The sequence below is a fragment of the Python bivittatus genome, unplaced genomic scaffold (genome assembly GCF_059951505.1).
Source record: "Python bivittatus isolate LINGU-HERP-01145 unplaced genomic scaffold, Pbiv_v1 ctg000330_np1212, whole genome shotgun sequence".
NCBI classification, from domain to species: domain Eukaryota; kingdom Metazoa; phylum Chordata; class Lepidosauria; order Squamata; family Pythonidae; genus Python; species Python bivittatus.
Window position 1 is genome coordinate 48,299,516 of NW_028277058.1, and position 19,692 is coordinate 48,319,207.

The window sequence follows — 19,692 nt, forward strand, 5'->3', positions numbered from 1 at the left end:
ATCTTTAGCACAATTTTACGATTCTCAGCTAAAAAGGCTAGCAGAACAATTTATATAGATCAGTAATCAACACAAACAGTCCCAGGAGGTTTAGAACATAAGAGACACGAAATTAAAAGAAAGAAGGATGAGAGGAAGAGGAAAACAAGCCAAGTCAGACACCAGTTTTTAAAGTTATTTAACTTGGTCTGCTTGCCCCTCATTGGGGTTAGCACAACTAATTTTATTTTATTTCATTTTTCATAAACTCTTAGTGCACTGTCTTTCTGTCTCTCTGTCTCTTTCTCTCTCGTCTCATAATAGAGAAGGGACCAGTGGAGACGCCAGTCAGTAACACTGGCCTTGAAACCTCAATACAGTCATTGGAGTCACCGGTCAACGCTTCAGCGGTTCGAGTCCAGCCTTCGCGTTAGCAGGGTGAGCTCCTGTTTCCTCCCCAGTTCCTGTCAACCCAACAGTTTGAAAACTCACGTGAGTAGATAAATGAGTACTCTCACTCCGGTGGGAGGAAAAATGCTGGCGGTGCCTTGCAAAAAGGAGTCGGGAGCAGTTGCCGGTAAGTGTGAAAAACCGTGCACGCCCGAAAAGGATGCAAAGCAACGGAAACCCCGCCTCCTGCGCTCGCCAGCTGGGCTCTGCCCTAGGAAGGAGGCCATGGCAAACCACTTCTGAAACAACTGCCTTGAAAACTGCAAAGGACTCGTCCAAGCAGTCACTGCAGAGTCGGTAACGACTGAGCGCAGATTAAAAAAAAAAAAAAAAAGAACATTCTGCAAGCTGTTGATGGACAAGGTACATAACATCAACAGGCCTGGTATCACCCTTTGCTTTACATGTAGTACATTCTAAAAGTGTTGGTACTGCAATTCCCAGAATGCCATGCTAACTATTCTGTTAATTACCATACTGATATATCTGGAAGGCATTACATTAGCAAAGGCTGTCAAGTAGTCATGTTTGTCTGTCTGTCTGTCTGTCTGTCTATTTAATTAATTAATTAATTAATTAATTAATTAATATGCTGCCCAACTCCCCCAGAGGGTGACTCTGGGCAGCTCACAATTAAAATCTAAACGTTAAAAACAGTAAAAATATAAATATCCATATTAAGTTAGCTTAAAAAATAATACTATATAAAAAGACTATATACAATTCAAGATGACAGGGAGGGCAGAATCGATTACCCCACCAGCCAATTCCAACAATGTGAGCCGCCATCAGGCTCCCAGACAATGGATGTTTTCTGATTGCCACATATAACATCGCTACTTGGAGAGCTGCTCTAGTTGCCAATGGCTTTCTGGGTGAAATTCAAGGGGATGTTTGTCACCTTTAAAGCCCTTCATGGCTCAGAACCTGGTATCTGCAGGTTACCTAGTCACAACAACACCTACCTATCTAATATGTTTTGGTAGAGTGGACTTCTTCCCTATCCCTTTGTCCAGGGTATGTCACCTGCAGGAACCATGGAAGGTGGTCTTTCTATATCCAGATGGCTCCTACTCCATTGGGGCTTAGGAAGTCCATTAAAATGTGGGGAGGGACTTGTGACCAGAAGGATGTGATGTTGCTTCCTCTGACTGGAATTTCTTGGTTTAATTGATTAATGTTCTGGTGCTCTATGTGGGGCAGACATGATGTTATTGTTGATCATTATTTTATTTTATTTTCATTTCATTGTATTTGTATGTTTTAAAGCCAACTGGTGAACATTGGGATTTATGCCACTCAGAGGTGTTTGTGACACCTAAATCAGTTGTGGAATAGAATCCAAGAAAATGTGATTCTACTCAGTGCAGGAGGCATGGCTGTCCTAGAAATTTCTCATTGGGAATTTTTAATACTGAACTACAGTGAGGGCGGGTTCTTGGGGGTCATACTGATATAAAACCAGCCTAAATTTGGAGGTAGATGTATTATTTTTCTGCCATAGTTTTAAAAGGACATGACAGAAATGAAATACAATTGAGCTGGATCAAAGTCACTCCTGCTGCTATTTTTGAAATCAGAAGTCTTCCTGTATCTCCATTGCCTGTGAAGTATTTTATGTCCATTGGCGTGGCCTTATCCTTTGCAGGATGCCCATCAGAACTGGTTTTGAACAAGCCCAGGGGATTTATCTCCTCCCCTTGTTGCTCTGCAGACTACACTGGAGATACACAGTGCGGGTGGATGTTTTGGATGGCAAAACATGTCCTAAGTCATCTGTCAGTAGTAAAATCTGAGAACTGCAAAATGGAATTCTTTGCTGTCTATGAAGAAAGCCAGAATGGAAGAAACATCCCTGGTAAAAATATTTTTCTATCTTCACTACCAAGGCTCTCCCAGGAGACACTGTAGGAAACTGTGTGTAAGGAATGGGGGTACTTTTCCTCTCCATACATAACTAGCAGCAGGATGAGGGCAGGTTGCTATCAAGTGAGGACTAAGCTGTATGACATCTGGTTTATAGCATTCTCTAAACCCAGACCATGCATTTGATTATGGTTAAAACCCTCAGTGTTAACCACCATTAAAACCATGACTGGTTGTACATTTGCTTACTTTAAGCACAGTCAACTTTATCGGCACAAAAGTTGCATGGATCCTCTTCCAAAAGGATTCAGATTGATAATCCCTGACCAGCAGTGCTTGCCATGTTGAGTTGAGCATATTAGCTAGATGAATGTTTTAGTCATGGTTAATGCAAAGCCATGTTTAGTGCCTTGTGTGAGCATGATTATTGAGTCAGATGACTTCTCTATCTACCTTACTATTGTCTATGCTAGGCATTCCCACCAGGGTATATTCTACATGTATTGGCTTTCAATGCCTATAATTTATTTAACCATTTTAAGCTCCGATCAAAAGCCTATCTAGTTCAACCTTAAGCCCATACATAGGATGCAAGCGCAATTCTTTTCCTGCTTCAGATCCCCAGCAACTGACCTTCAGAGGAATGCTTCTTCTCATGCTGGAGGTAATACAGGTAGTCCTTGACTTATGATGACAATTGGGACTGGAATTTCCGTTGCTAAGCAATGTGGTCGTAAAGCACAACTGCATCACTTAGTGACAGCAATCTCTGCAGTCCCAGTTGCCGTTGTTAACTGAATCCCATGGTCGTTAGGTGAGGCAACTTCCTGCTAGATTCCCACAACCAAAGACAGTGGGGAAGCTGACAGTAAGTTGCAAGTCTCAGGCCGGCAGGCAGGTAAGTGGCTGCTGCCAGGTAGGGGAGAGAGTGAGAGTGTGTGTGGGAGAATTGGGGAAGGTGTGCAAGTGTACGCAGCAGTGCGCAAGAGGCACTGTGCAGATTGGGGAGGGTGCACAGGGGTGTGTGAGTAGCCAGCACGGTGCAAGCACACAAGGACTGGGGAGGGTATGCAGGAGGGGGAAACTTGCCCCAGTAACTTGTGAATTTCCCTGCCAGCTTCCCCATTGACTTTCTGTGGAAACTGGCAGGGAAGGTTGCAAAGGTTGCTCCCATGATTGTGGGATACTTGGCAACTGGTCATAAGTGCAAATGGGTTGCCAAGCACACAGATCACAATGACTATGTGATCATGAGTCTGCTGGGACAGCCATAACTCCAAGGACCAGTTGTAACCACTATTCGTTCAGCACTATTGGAACGGTCACTGAACGAATGATTGTAAGTTGAGGACTACCTGTTATAACACCATTGTGACCAGATGGCTTTTTGTGGATTTATCTAATCTCCTTATAGAGCAGTCTAGGTTGATAATCACAACTGTATCTTTTCACAGTGAACACTGTGATCCAACTTTCTAAACATTCCCTACATTGGGATAGTTTTCATTGATAAAATTATAAAACTACCATTTTCCCCCTCTCTCTCTCTCTCTCCCCCCACCATTAAAAAATCTAATCACAATCTTTCCCATCATGGAAGCAACTCCAATACCTTCATTTCACCTTGTTGTACCCCTTTTGCATATGTGTTGGCAAGAACTAGAAAGGCAATAACATTATTAAATTCTACCTTAGAGGACTGAACAGCTTCAATCTAATTTGATGACCTTATTTGGGTGGTGGTATTTTCTCCCTTAGGTAAACTATGTCCATCAGCCTGATCTTACCTTCCTGAGCCCAGGTCCGGTGGTGAAAGTGGAATTCCATTCCACTCTTCATGGTGCTTTTGCTATGACTTATAAGGTCCTTAGACTTCAAGGTAAGCTTCTGTTCTTGTCTTTCATCTATTCCATGGAGTGGCTGATTTCTTTTTTCCAAAGACTAGTATAATGTAATATGTTCTCAAACATTATGGAGAATGTTGTAGGAAATTTTGTCCTGGAAGTTTTTTGAAATAATGAATATACTTTCTTGTGAACAATGCGTAATTTGCAGCATCTGCTGTATTTTCAGAAAAGGAAGTTGATAAAGGCAACGAACACAACGCTGCCATTTTATCCAACGGTGTTCAAGTTATTTCTTCACTAGCATTCTTATTTTTAACTATTCTTGTTTTTAAAGAATGCATACAATCAATGGCATTTGGAGCACACTAAGTGGTTTGTGGTTTTTTAAAATGTCAATACTTAAAATAGCATGTTGCAAAGAGAAAAGGAGATCATGGTAGACTTCATTTGGATGCTGTTAATACAGCTTAACAACATACATTTAAAAAATTTTGCTCTCTACCTTCACAACCACCTTATATGGTGGATCTTATTCCTGTTTTACAGATGAGGAAATCAAGGTTAGATGGCTAGGATCCATAAGCCCTTGACCCAAAACTTCAAATCCCCATTCAACTGCCCTACTGCTCCCTGCCTGACCATCAGTCTCCCTCCAGAGATAAGGACAACTCAGCTAGGAAATATTTTTTTTATTATATGTATTATATGGAAGCCATATCTGAAGCTTAGCAGTTCATGAATGGGTGGGAGAGATAGCATAGAATCAATATCCAGTCATATTTCAAATCCTATGTGTCCTTTTACAGTACCATCCTATGAAGATCAGGCTTCCCATTCTTTCTTGCCCTTGTCCTATCTGTCGGAGACTTTACATGTTTACATTCTCTGTATTCCTGCTTGCCTGTCTAGATAAGTAGCCCCACAAGCTAGGCTAGGATCTTCCTGACACAGCCCTGACAGAGACCCTTTTTCTCAAAATGTTGTGAGCATAAATTGTAGGTTGAGAACAATGCACACCAACCTTAGCTCTTCAGACAATATAAATGCAGTAAATAAGACTAATGTCATCAACTGGTGGAGAATTTTTCAAGGTTATTTGATGAATCCATGGCAGAACTGCCTTAGCCATTGAGATGGTATTCCTGTATTTATTTACTTATTGGTCATATTTATATAACTGCCCATCTCACAAAAGACTGACTCTGGGTGGCTATATAAATATGATCACTATTTGGCTTATCATTCCTAGATTTGATTAGGATCCAAGACTGGGAATGCAAATCACCTTCTGGAATTTGTAAGCCCATATTTGGGTTTGCCTTTAGCAAAGATGGACAACTTAAAGGCTCTGTGTGCTGCATAGTCCTGTTCTTTCAGCCTTTGAAAATCCAGTGGCAAAATTACAATTTTCAGTGGTGGTGTTTTTCTGTTTAAACAAAATGTCTACCCCTGGTATGTTAAACTTCTGATATGTTTTCTGCATTTCCACAAGGGACTGAAGATTGCAGCCTCACCTCTCCAATGCAACTAAAGGCTGCCTGCCCATTGGCTTATAGGCTGATACAGTTTCTTTACATGTTCAATATGAAGACAGTTCATTTATATGCAGTATATAAATACCTTGAAACAACTATTATCTTTGCCTGTGTATATCTTTTGCATGTGTGTTTAAAATAATTACCCTATAAATATGGTTTTGGTGTCATTTAAATTATGACATCATTTTATTTAAAATCTCTCTTGGAGTCATTTACAACACAAAGTGGGGAAAAATATGGTAGGTGCTGTAGGGCCATTGACAAGGGGCCACCCATCAGCATTTGCCCCTGCCTTCCTTCCCTCCCTCCCTCCCTTCCTCCCTCCCTTCCTCTTACAGGGTCAAAGAGAGGAAGTGGCATGAAAGAATCCAGTGACTCGAGCCAGCAGTTGTCCTCCTGCAGAGATGTGAATCTTACAGCCCGGGAAGGAATAATTCAAACTCCGGGTTTCCCTAATGGCTATTCCAGTGCCACCAGGTGGGGTTATGTCTTTCTTTCTGACCTGTAGAAATAAGATTCTGCTGGGGGTCCAGTTTGAATACAGCAGGCTTTTCCAAGTAGATATTCCCCAAATGATTGGACTCTAGTTCCCCTCAGCCTGGCTGTTTTCTGCTCATCTTCACAATCTATTTTTCACTCAAATAAATGTACTCAAGGTGAACACACTATTACTGATTAGGCTTAGCCTTGAGCAGCTCTTTAGTGAGTTAAGAAATTCTTTCTTTCTTTTCCCTTTGCTTCACATTTCATGACTGTATAATTTAATCTTTATTGTTGCAATATTGGGGGTGGATTCCTTTTCTTGTTGTCTCTCTGAACTATTTAGACTCCCTGGATCATGTCAGACTTGGCTTAGTAAACCAACATGGAATGATTTACCTCTTTTCATGATATGATGGTCAATTCACATGCCAAGGTTAAACTGCAGTTCCTGGTTTAGATTATAATGAAAAACTATGGTTTATATCAACTTTCTCCATATGGGATTTCCAGATGTTGCACTTCAATGCCAGAATCACCCAGTTAGCAAGCCAATGCTGAAAATTCTGGGTGTGGAAACCAGCCAGTTTGGGGGTGGGAGGTGGAAGGCTGGTTTATTAGGATGATGTGAAGGAGTGCTACTTTGCAGCACCCCCTTTGACTCAATTGTTAATGCAAAGCAGTGTTGAATGGGCAACTGTGTTACAGATAGTCCTTATGACCGTTCATTTAGCAACATTCGAAGTTATGACGGCGCTGAAAAAGTGACTTATGACCGGTCCTTGCACTTACAACTGTTGCAGTGTCCCTGCAGTCACATGATCAAAATTCAGGTGCTTGACAACCGGCTTGTATTTATGATGGTTGCAGTGTCCCAGGGTGATGTGATCACCATTTGTGACCTTCCCAGCTGGCTTCCAATGAACAAAATCAATGGGGAACTGTGTGATTCACTTAATGACCATGTAATTTGCTTAATAACTGCTGTGCAAAAAACGTTGTAAAATCAGGTGTGGTCACGTGATGCCTAATGACTGCCCCACTTAATGATAAATTTTCCAGTCCCTATTATGGTCATAAGTTGAGGGAAGGAAAAGAGAGGAAAATGGCCTAAAGCTTAGGTTTGGTTTGATAAACCAGAGTATATTAAGTTGACTATACATCTGAAACTGCCTTGTTATTGTTTAATTGCTGTAGTTGCCGCTGGAGGATTGTTGCCCCATTAAATGCCATAATTTGACTGGATTTCTTGGACTTTGTGGTTGAGAATTTCCTTCCCAAATGTCATGGCGGACTTATACTTTATGAAGGATCTGGACCCACAAGAGAGATGCTTGGTGAGAGATTTAACACCAGACTTCTATAAGGATGGGTGTTATCCCCTACCCCCACCCCCACCTCCATGGTGTTGATTTTAACCCATGTTTTTGATGGAGAGACTACCCAAGGCTGATACATCTAATGGTGCGAGGTGACAATGTCCTAAGGTTCTAAACATGAAAACAGCTTGGATTGTTGGCGCTCTTAGGGAAGCTATCTTTATACTGAGTCAGACCATGTGTGTCCTCATCTCAGTACTGTCTGCATCAGAGGCAAAGGATTTTCAGTGGCTTAGGGTTGCACCTATTGTTTTGTATTACTGCAATGGGTGAGGGCTACTTTTAAAAAGAATTAGGGAGGTTTTTGGGGGGAGAGGTAGCCTAGTGTGTTAAGCCCATTCTAGTTTAATCAATAGTAGTGTACTGCACTTCACTTCACTTTTTGGTGAAGACATATAGGAATCTGGGACCACAAAGAAGAGTTCACATAGCTTGTGAATCATGGATTGCCTCATCTAGTCTGCCCTGAAGGGCAGCAGACTTCCTCCCCTCTTAGCCATATCTAAGAAGCCTTGGAGACTGAATCCACCTTTTTATATGCACAGCATGTTGTCTGCCAGATAATTATTGCGGCTGCTCTCATTCAGTGCACTGTTTACCTCTCTGTTTGGATGAAAAAGGAAACACGCTGAAGATATGTTCAGATGTTCTGGTCATCATTCAAAGAAACAACTACTATAGGTGTGTCCAAAGTCTTGTCCCGCTAGGATTTGTTTCATGTCCTACTGGACTTCACACAGCTGTGGTTTGTGCACCAGTTGCAGGCTTGCATGGAGCAGGTACAAGATGTCTTGGCAATAGTGGCTCATCTCCCCACCACGATTAGTCTGGGTTATCCCAATGTACTTTATATGGCACTGCCATTGAAGACTGCTCAGAAACTACTAAGGGTGTGAAGTGCAGCAGCCCGCATGTTAGCAGGTGAGAACTTCTGCACATGTAACACCTATACTGCAGGTGCTGCATTGGCTTCCAGTAAGTTTCAGGGTACATTTTAATTTTAATATGTTGGCTTGAACTTTTAAAAGTCCTACCTGGCTTGGCTCTTTGGGACTGCCTCCTCCCTGTGGAACTGGCCCATCCGATGGGCTCCTCTCCATTGGGGATGTTCTCTATCCCCATATACTGAAGTGAGGAGAGTGGGGCCCAGAGGCAGTGGTTCTCCATGGGACTTCCCTTTATATGTCTAGTGGGCATCAACCTTGGAATCATCCCATAAGGGTGCAAATATAGAACTCTTCCATAGGGCCTCTGGAGACCAATATAATGGTGATTAATGAATGATCCCTCTTTTTTTTTTTTACATGTTCTTTCTTCTTTTTTATGCAATCAATTTGAACATGTTAACTGTTTATTCTACTGTTTTTATAATTGTTTTATCATTGAGGATTGGATGTTTATATTGTTTTAGTTCTTGCAAATGTTAGATGTTCTTTGGTTGTAGTGATAAATGAATACAATAAAGAAATAATATTGCCTGTGGCTTTTGAAGATTCCCTTGCTTTCACAGAGGGCTTGCTAGGTATCATGGAAAGCAGATCTTTGAGAAAGAACAAATAAAAAGCATGTGCCCAGGAAAATTAATGAAACTGAAGAGGCAGAATGGTCAAATTACCTTTTTATGTTTGTCTGATAGGTAACTTCTGTAATGATACACCACGTTATCCATTAAAGTCACACACCTGCATGATGATGCTGAACTTCACTTCTGGCACAGTTACAAATATGAAAGGTTTTGCTGTTGCCTAGAAAAGCCAAGAAATACAGTCCAGTAAGTAGAAGGCTTTGCCAGATGTTGGAGAAAAGGAGCAAATGCAAAAGAAAAAAATGAGAGAGAGAGAGACAGACAGACTTGGGAAAAAATAGTAGATGCATATTTTCTTCTTGCTGGGAGGTGGGAATGGCCTGCTATATTTATTCAGTGAAGTGCTTGTAGTAAGGTTGCCATGGGAAGTAAATTAAATAATACAAACAACTTCTATCAATTCAAAACATCCATCCAGAACCCAAAGAGGAGCCTACCCGGACATTTCTGCATGATGGCTCTGGCCATATTCCATCCTATCAGCTGCTGTTGGAGGGTGTGTCTGCACTGGGTATGATGAGAACAGGTTTTGACTGTAGTTTCCATTGGCTCCAACCATTATGGACAACAATCGGGGTAGATTGGAGATGTCCAAAACATCTGGAGAAAAACCAGCTTGAGGAATATCTAGAGTAGCTATTAAAAACAACAGAATCACCCATCGCAGAAAGAGAACCCATCTATCTCTTCTATCTCTTCATGGACAACTGTTCTAGGCTGGTTTCCTTCCAGCTAGGAAATATGCCTAGATTAGAGATGCATGAATAAAAAAGAAGTGAGCTCCATTTACCATGTATTCAACTCTTCCACCAGAGGCTCAGGCATATTTCTCAGTTTTAATTCAGAAAGCCCTCTTTTTGCCATAAAAGAATATCCAGTGAAGCTGAATGATGGACTAGGAATCATTCATTCACTGGACGATTAGACTTGGAATTTGTTATTGTTAGATGTAGTATGAATATTTACTTGGTTGGTTTTAAAGAGGAATTAGATCAATTGATGGAGAATAAAACAGTTAAAAACTACTGCTCATAAAGATATATATATATAACTTCCTCCAGTGTCATAGATTAAATGTTTTTAGTAATAGTTACTTTAATACTCATGCCCCATAAACTTCTCAGAAAATGTTTGGTTCCTGCAGCAACAGGACTGATCTGATTCAAGAAGGTTGCTCTTATGCTGTTTTAGGCCAGGGGGAGAGACTCTCCTTTTCACCTAAGCTCAATTTTTCAAACGTCTAGTTAATATGTGATAGTGTATATGCATTATGTGTGTATATGTGTATGAGTTGTGTGTTAGTAGAGGACAGGAGTGAGACAGTTGTCAGAGAAGAAACAACACTTTTTTTTTGAAAGACTGGAAACCTTATTCTTTTTGCTGAAAGAAGAAAAATTAATTGATGATTTATGGATTTGAAATTAAGAAAGATGCAGATTAAATGAGAAGGTGAGGGGATTTGCAAAATATTTAAGAAGGAGGAGGGACAATAAGATTATAATTATCTGTTGAAAAAAAAGCTCAGAAGTCATTTATATATTTGTTAACTTTAGTTTTCTTTTTCTTTTTTTGCATTTCTTTGTTTTTCTTTCTTTTCTTTCTTCTTTTTACCTTTTGATTTGTCTTTTATTATATGAAAAATTCTTAATAACTATAAATAAATAACGAAAAGGAATGAGACAGCTGTAAATCTTACTATTTATGCATATATCTCTACTTGCTGAACCATCAACTATCTTTGTATTAACTCAGAAAAATAATTATTTATCCTGACATCCTTTTTCTTTTTCCATTAAGGTCCTGTACAAGATAGAGCAAGAGATATTCAAAAAGGTATGACTGCTGTATTTCTCTGTATGAAAAATGTACTGAAGTAGGAAGGAGTAGGTAGGAAATCAAACCATCAACTATGTACATAACTTTCTAGGTAGCCTGAATTATGCATGTCTTCCCAGTAGAAATATCGCATTTAATGCAAGCACAGTCTTTCCCTGCCTCTCTTCTCAGAAGTATGCATTCAGAAATGTCCTAGGCCATGTTAGACATGACGTGTATTTACACGTACGGGTTCTGTAAGGCATGTATGCCTTATGTTTTTAAAAAAACTGCCCACCCTCAAGAGGGTCTGAGAAGGAATGGAGGAGGAGAAGGAAGGAGTTTGCTTTTCTTTCTGTTAGATTTAGTCCATAGGAGGACCTGGGATTTGTGCCAAAATGTGGAGCCAAGGAGAAATTTGCAATACGTCAGAACCAATTATGGTCCTGGTCTAGTCCCAGCTGGAAGGATGCTCCCAATGGCAGCAATTTATTGGCTCATTAACGGAGAGAGCTGAAGCTTTGGCGGAATCAATGGCCATTTTCTTCTCCTTCATGAGAATGGCTTTTTGAGCTGAGTTCAAGCTGCTTGTTTGATACGGCTTAGTTCTCATGCTTTCTGCCAGCTGTCTACTCCAAGGTTGTCCTCCTGGTACTTTGAGGACTTGTGCGGGCTCCTTTTGCAAATCCAACTATGCATGCATTTAATATTGATAGAAAACTCTATTTTTCCGAATGGGGGACTTATTATTGCAGAAATAGCCCATGGAACTGAAGGAGACCTCCATTCTTCTGCAGTTTAAGGGTATTTTACACAGGCCTTGTCACTGTTTTAATTTGTTTATACCTTTTATGTTTTTAATGATGCTTATATGATATTCATATCCTTTCAAGCTGTTCAGAGCCTCCTCCTGCCCTCTGCTCAACTCACTGTTGCTGTGGGGAGGGGGATATTAATGCCTCCAGAGGGATATGACACCTGTGTATTGCTTGAGATACAGTAGTGGTTCTTTTTGCAGAGCGTTCCTATCAGATTCAAAGCTTTCCCTGCATTAAAACAAGTATGATCATGTCATCCCTTGTTTTTATGACATTATTCAAGAAATACATTTTATAATTTATAATTTTATCAGATTGAATGGGTAGTCATTTTATTCTCACCTTGATTAGATTTTTACAGAGCTGAACACAGAGACAAGATTAGGTAATAAAGTGTGTGTGTGTGTGTGTGTGTGTGAGGGAGACAGCGCCTGTGTGTGCATACATTTGTTGATACCTTATTTACTAATTGATCCAATTTTTATATCTGCCAATCTATTCGAGAGGCTCAAGATAAAAAGAAAGAATTCCATTAACTCAACCAACCAAATAAACTGTATTAAGGCCCAGTAAAACCACAAAACCATTAATCACACATACCCATGCCACAGCCCCCATGCCAGAGCCCCCATTGTAACATCTTGACCACAATCCCTGGGTCAGATATTCACAACGATGAACCAGAGTTCAGCCATCTGGTTCTTTTCAGCCGTTTTAATACTTTGTATGACCTTCCCCACCCCTTTGGGAAAGGCTTGTGCAGTAGTGGGCATGAGAGGGCTGCAGACCACCTACCCAGCTAGGGTGATGAATTGGAGTCATAAAGCTATCATATTGGTCTGGCATCTGAGTAAAAAGGCCCTAACAAGCAGGGTTGAAAAATAATAGACCCAACTGATTTAAGTTTGCTTTTTGCCACCTATGTGACGTGTACTAGGTTTGAGAAATTGTGGTGGATAGCAACAGAGAGAAAGGCTATCAGGAAGGAGGGGGTGCAATCCAGGAAGGAAAAGGAGACAATGCTGGGGGAGCGTGGGAAGCATAAGAGGTTCAGGATAGCCACTCCCTAGACTCTCCCAGGATATATCCACTAGTTGCAGTAGTATAGATTTAGTCTGGCATGATTCTGTTTATATGGTGTAAGCAAATAAAGGAACTGGACTCAACTGGACTGTTTCACTGTTATTCTCGGGCTGGGCTGACAGAAATGCTTGTTTTACTGATAAGAAATGCTTGTTAGGGAGACATCTGCTTGTTTTGCTAATCTCTAAGACCACATGATGCTTGCTTGAGACCACAGGTATAAAAAGCTGTTGGGATTTGATTGGGGTTGCACCTGCTTTGGGGGATAAACCCCAGGTGCCCTATTCTGCGCAGAACAAGTTGTTCTTATCTCCACCCTTGTTGTGTGATTCATTGGGCTATAGTATGCCAGGCACAAACCTAGTGTTCCTGGACCACAACAGCCTTGCGAAAGACCAATAGAGCAGGGGCTGTCTGTATTTCAGGAATGGGGAGGCTGTCCCCTAGGGCAGGTGCCATAACAGAGAGGGCATGCTACCTCATGCTATAACTGAAACAGATTGGGTTCAAGAATGAATTGATTATCAGTGGAATTTTTAAAAATACAGTTTTAAGTACTCTTTCTGCAATCTGGTTCCCTAGAAATCTATTGAGACTACAACTCCCAGCATTCTAGAAGCTTCAGTCTGCTGAGTGGGAACTCTGTGAGCTGCAGTGTAAACCCATTTGCCAGATGTCAAGTTAATGAAGGCTGGCCCAAATAACAGGGAGCCTGGTTTGTTTGTTTTTTCTATTTGGTAATGGGAAAAATAAAAATTCTAGCAATATAAGAAGTGTTGTTTCTCCTTTCTTTAAGGATGTCCAATCTTGGATTTGGTCCCAGTTGGGGTCACAGAAATAGTTTCTCCAAATTATCCAAACATTTATCCCAATTTATTAAGCTGCACTTGGACAATCTATTCTGCTTCAGGAAGCAAACTGAAAAGTATGATAAGAGATTTTGTTATCGAGGACGCTAAAGATGACATTTAGGACTCCCTGAGCTTTTATGATGGACCAGATCAACGTTCACAATTGCTTGGTGCATTGTCTTTCATCTTTTAGTTGATGGCCCCAAATATAGCTGCCTTCCCTCACTGTGGACTGGAATTACCAAATTGATGATTAAGCATAGATGGTTGGCAAGTCTACAAGCAGCAAAGAAATTGTATTTTTTGTTTTATTAGGCTTAGAAATGCATCAGAGATTTTCTGAATGAAGCTGTAGGCTATTAACTACTGCCTTTCCCTCTATGCATATTTATGCATTTTAGCCATTTCTCATTGAAAATCTGATCGTTTGGTTTAGACAATTGTGGTCTCAGAGAGAGAGGATACTTTCACATGACTTTGGCACTGCACCTTTGGATTCCCATACTAAGGTCCTTGATGAGCAGTTCAAGCAATTTTCTTCCAGCTCAGCTACTCAGAACGTGTAGTGCAAGATGTCTGCTTTGTGATTTGAGGTACTTGAACTCCATGGATCTGGGTGGTAGGCTGCTTGTTCATTTATAAGAACTTCCAGCAAGTCCCATCTCCTAAATCTGTAGATCTTCCCTTGGCCACAAAGTCCCAGTGTATCATGACATCCTTGTTCCAGGCTATGGGGCAAGGCTCAGTCAGACTAACTGCCTTTTGTTTTCTCCAATGTGACCAATGCAGTGAGACAAGGACAAGCAGAGGAAATGCAGGTTATAATGGTGTAGTCAGGACAATCATGGCAGGAGTAGGAATTGCTCTGATGAGCATTTTGGGGGCGGTAACACTGATCATGTGGAAGTGCTCTCAGTCTGGTGCAGTGGCTGAGAGTCTGACTGATAAAAAGTCCAAGGTCAAGTCCACTCTTTGTCCTGGCAGCTTATTGGGGGACTTTGAGCAGTCACTGTCTCTTAGCCCAATCTATCTCATAAGGTTGCTTAGCAGTACTTAAATACTTAGAAGATAAGCACTGTATATGCCATCTGGAGATCCTGCAGGAAAGGCAGAAAATAAATCTTCTTGAAAATAAATAGTTGTATAAATCATAGAGGGGAGGCTAGATACATGGTTAATATAGGCAGCAACAATTCACCCTACATTCTCTGGCTCTTCCCCAACCATATGGTAAATTGAAACCCTTTGGCGTGGCAGTCTTCTTTGTCTTGGGGTTTGCAGGAACACTGTGTGGCCACAAAAGGGACCTTCAGCTGTTTTCGAGCAGCAGCTATTTGACAGTGCGTTTCAGAACAGATGGCTCAGTTGGGGCCAGGGGCTTCAAGATCAGTTTTGAAGAGATGAATCAAGGACCAGTTCAGAGAAGCAAGAATGGAATTGAACTCAACAGTCCATGTAATAATTTTAAGCTGAAGGTGGGGGTGGGTGAGTGGGGGGAGGCTGTTTTTCCTAGAACATAAGCTTCCCAACAGACTTCCTGATTGCTTTTTTTTTTTTCCTAATTATTTAGAAAGCTTATAGGTCACCTTTTATGATACATCAGAGATCTCGAACCGTTTTATAAATAAAACAAACAATCCAACATTGGAAGAAGCAATCTGGAAGACACATATTTTAAAGGCACATTTAGAATCCTGTGTAGTGTGCATATGTCTATAAATCTCTGGCCAAGTGGCTTCCAATAAAGAGACATCTTAAGAAAAGTTGAGCAGTAAATTAATGTACACTTGTTTTGATGTGGTGTGGGGTTTTTTTTTTGGGTGCCTTCGAGTCAGTCTTGACTCCGGGTGACTGCCTGGACTAGTCCCTGCAGGTTTTTTGGCAGAGTTTTCAGAAGTGGTTTGCTACTGCCTGCTTCCTAGGGCTGAGAGAGATGACTGGCCCAAGGTCACCCAGCTGGCTCTGTGACTAAGGCAGGACTAGAACTCACAATCTCCTGGTTTCTAGCCTGGTGCCTTAACCACTACACCCAACTGGCTCTCTTCGATATGTTGCACAGATATACTTTATTTTGGTAAAGTCTCTGTGACTGACTGACTGACTGACTGACTGACTGATTGGTTAGACATAACAGAATTGCAGGGCTCCAGGCCCTCATTTGCATGGTACAGCTGCCATCTTGACTCTTTTTATTACCCTTGCAGGGTCCCCTTGGAGAGACCCCATGATAATCCACCCAGATGCCCTTCTCTGCCTTCTAACTGGCTTGTGCCATTGCATGAGAGAGCTGAAAACGTTTAGCGCCTCTTTAAACTAAACACTAATTTACAGAACTATTTCAAAGCAGCACAGCTTGTTTAGAAAAGTATAAGGACAGGATCTACTTGTTTAAAAAAATGAAATAAATCATATTGTGATCTGATATGCTGAGCTCTCAAAGATTTCAATGTTCTCTCGTACGAGAACATCAACGCTGGCTTTGCTGACATGTTTAAAATTTTAACTTTAATTTAACTGGGAGGTGTTGAGGTTAATTAAATGAAATACTTTGCTAAAATAGGGATGACTAATGATGCTAACAGTTTAATAAAAATAATGTGAGCTTTTAGCTGATACCTGTTCTTTCCTCTTGCAGGTTAACCTGTTAAACAAATTGCTGCTGAAGAAAGTAAATACTATCCCATAAATGCATATTATGTAAGCTTGGGAATTGGACAAGGAAAGTTCAGTCTGTTGTCCAAATCTGGTCAGGTGTATACTTTACTAATTAAAGCGGAGGCGATATGTTGGGAATGAAACAGCAATTATGTGATGGACTGGAATGGAGGAAGGGGGGTGAAAACGGTGCTCTCGTCTCCAGAGCAACGCTCTGGAGATAAGCGGAGAAAGCTGGCGCATCCCGAAACATTCCAGAAGATAGTAGAGAGTTGTGCCTGGGAACTGCTGGTCAGTCTGAGAAGATTTCTGAAAACAGGTGCTGGCAAATAAATCTTGCTGATTGAACCTGCATGGTCTCCAGGAGTTCTTTGGGCTAGGCCTGACAAATTACTTCTTAATACATGTCTGTATTGGAGGCTATTCAGAATAGTTCTACTTTCTTGCCACTTCTCCCAGCAAATTTAAATACTTAATGTGAAGAAAAGATGGTAGTTGGAAAGGAGCTTAAAGCAGACATAGCAAAAGCGTTGCATGGCCTTAAACCTGATTACGTCGCACAGGTTTATGGAATTATCACTCGCATGCTAGAATTCCTATTGCACAATTAATAGCTGGACCTTCTGACACTAGGGAAATGTGGAATTCCAGTGGAAGATCCATTCTCTGTGGAGGCAGTGCCCACAAACACCTCACTGGAAGGACAGGGCAAAGTGGAAGTGTTTAGTAGCAACCTACAGTAGCTACTCCAGCATCTTGGCCATGGCTCGTAAGCCTACAGTTTGAAAACAAGCATTTTTGTGTAGGAATTTTGATTGATAAAATTTGGGTTCTGACTGCTGGACATTGTAACGTAAGATAAGCAAATACTGGAATTACTTCTCAAAAGATTGTATCCCTAGGATATAATCCTAGCCTAGGGACTTCTACTACATTCTCAGAGTGAAACCAAAGTGTCCTTCATGGGAATCATCCTTGGGTTGGAACATTTGATATAGGTGGCGATGGGCCCAGAATGTGCAAAAAATGGATTTCACTTAATTGTAGTTTTCCAATACTAAGTTTCTTGCATCAATGCACCAATTTGCATTCTTTGTGAGAAGTTAATTGTAGTTCATATATACTTTGATATATATTACTCATATATGCAGTTTTTCTTTTCGCAAATTACTTTTTGCAAATTATTTCTCCTATAATGTGTTTTTTGTGTTTACTGTCCTCTGATACGTGTGTCTGCATACTCATATTTTGAGTAGCAAACTGAAACACAATATAGCAGATACAGCATTGCTAAACAACAGGTGTTCCAGGTGTTATGAAACTACAATTCCCAGCATTCCTCTGCATTGTTTATATTAGGAGCTGTAGTTCAGCAACTTCCAGTGCACAGATCCAAGAAATACACATTAGATAAGTTCTCCTTAAATTATGTACTCAGTAGATTTTTACCCCAGCCATAGATGTCCCAATTACTGTTGGTTTTGTAAACTAGTCATACAGATTTGCTAACCGCGGGATATTGTAGAACCTTGCAAGAATAGCAGAACGCTGTATTATTTATTTATTTGTCACATTTATATCCCACCTTTCATCCAGGGGTTCAAGGTTGAGCTCACATCAAAAGGAGGGAGTTTAGGTTGTGAGCATTTCTGCACATGAACCCAGGTCTCAGTGTATAGCTAATGTGCCACATTGCTTTTTGCAAAAAGGATACACGCTGTTGCCATGATTAAATTGTGCATGTTGTGAACTCAGAATGTTGTACTTTTAGCACTCAAACGGACAAAGCTGTTCTAGGAATCACTGACCTGCTTCCTAGCACAAAAGGCAGCACTGGGATCTCAGTGAAAGCTGTGCACTTTCATACCAACTTCTGTGGTTTTCCTCCCACAGATGATATCAGTCTGTTAGAACTGGAGATCCCCATTCAGACAGGTACTATAACGGGGGAAATAACTTTCTTGGTTCAAGTCCTTTATCTACAATTTCTATGCAAAGAAGTTTGACCTGGAAAGCAGCTGATCCAGAGTTGCTAAGTTAAAGAAACCTTACAGACCAGGATGTAACCAAGCCAAAGCTCTTGTAACAATGGCTTGTTCAGAGTACTAAAATAGTAGTATTGAGCCCCATTGATTTGTATCTCCTGTGAACTGGCTTCAATAAAAAGCCTTGCATGTAAATGGACAAGAAAGGGCTCTCTAGGCTGTGCAAATGCTGTTTTGCAGATGATTCATATCAAGCTGAAGTGGTCAAGAGAGTACAGTCATGTGTGAATCTTTCATTATCTGCCTAAATAGGAGAATATTTAGGAGAATAACGCCTCCTATGATTGGGATCAGATAGTATAGAGGAATTTAGAGCTGGCTTTGGGGATAGGGAATGAATGAATGAGCCATTAAGAGGGGACTGGCAGAAAAGATTACATGGTTCTCAGAAAGAGGGAAGCGTGAGAAACAAACTCAAAATGAGCCGGGCTTGATTTTATTGGTTTAAGATGGGATAGAGAGAAACTTGGACAGACTTTCAAGATTTGGTTATTTTAACTTACAACAATAAAGAGCATTCCTGGAATCCCTGCTGTACCTGTTTCTTAATCTGGCCTACTTTGGAGGGCTGACATCCATCTTGAAATCTCTGAATTCCTTTACCAGAAGACACTATAACCTAATGATGCTTTATTTTCTTCTTAGGAGACACCATAGCACGTATCTATTTGCCAGAACAGGGGGAGAAAATGGCCACTGATGCAAAGTGCTTGACTGCAGGATGGGACATAACAGGTGAGGATGATTGGTACTGTATAGCCAGTGTTATGTTTCTGAAAGTACACATTTATGACAAATGGCTATGCACTGCCACAAATGAGTATTGAAACAAAATACTGCGATATGGGAAGCTGGCATTCAGGATGCCCACAAGTACATTCTGTTCTCTTCTGTTCTTCGTTTCTCATTCTCCCTCCCCCCTCCCATAATGTAATGGTATATGGGAATGACCTTGGGAGACGGGAAAAAGCTGCAGCCAGGGGAATGGTTGGATAAGAGGCAGCTTAGCCTGCAAAAGGAACATGGGCATGGCAAACATCTTAGAAGATATCCTCTCTAGTTTCTTGGGCTGTAAAGGAGGCGGTGGGGGAGAGATGTACTTTCATACTTGCAAGTTTCTGTTAATGTAACCTTATAATTAAGTAGAATTAGTCCATCTGGTCGTGCTTCCTGTCTGGACTACCTTGCTAGGCTGACACTAGGCACAAGGTCCTCACTGGATTCCTTTTTATTTGGGATATTTGAATCCTGTCCTGCTGGATTGATTGATTATGTACCATCAAGTCAGTGATGGCTCTTAG

The 19,692-nt window shown here is 40.9% G+C and overlaps 1 protein-coding gene across 1 annotated transcript in view; it reads left to right on the forward strand.

Moving 5' to 3' along the window:
• The window catches only part of OVCH1 (ovochymase 1), a 38,307-nt gene extending 21,976 nt beyond the window's left edge, over positions 1-16,331 (forward strand). The window contains 7 exon segments of the mRNA XM_088141497.1: positions 6,019-6,157; positions 7,358-7,497; positions 9,176-9,310; positions 10,922-10,957; positions 13,637-13,861; positions 14,973-15,146; positions 16,327-16,331. Of these exon segments, the coding sequence (XP_087997623.1) occupies positions 6,019-6,157; positions 7,358-7,497; positions 9,176-9,310; positions 10,922-10,957; positions 13,637-13,861; positions 14,973-15,146; positions 16,327-16,331 (854 nt within the window).
• The last annotated feature ends 3,361 nt before the right edge of the window (positions 16,332-19,692 follow it).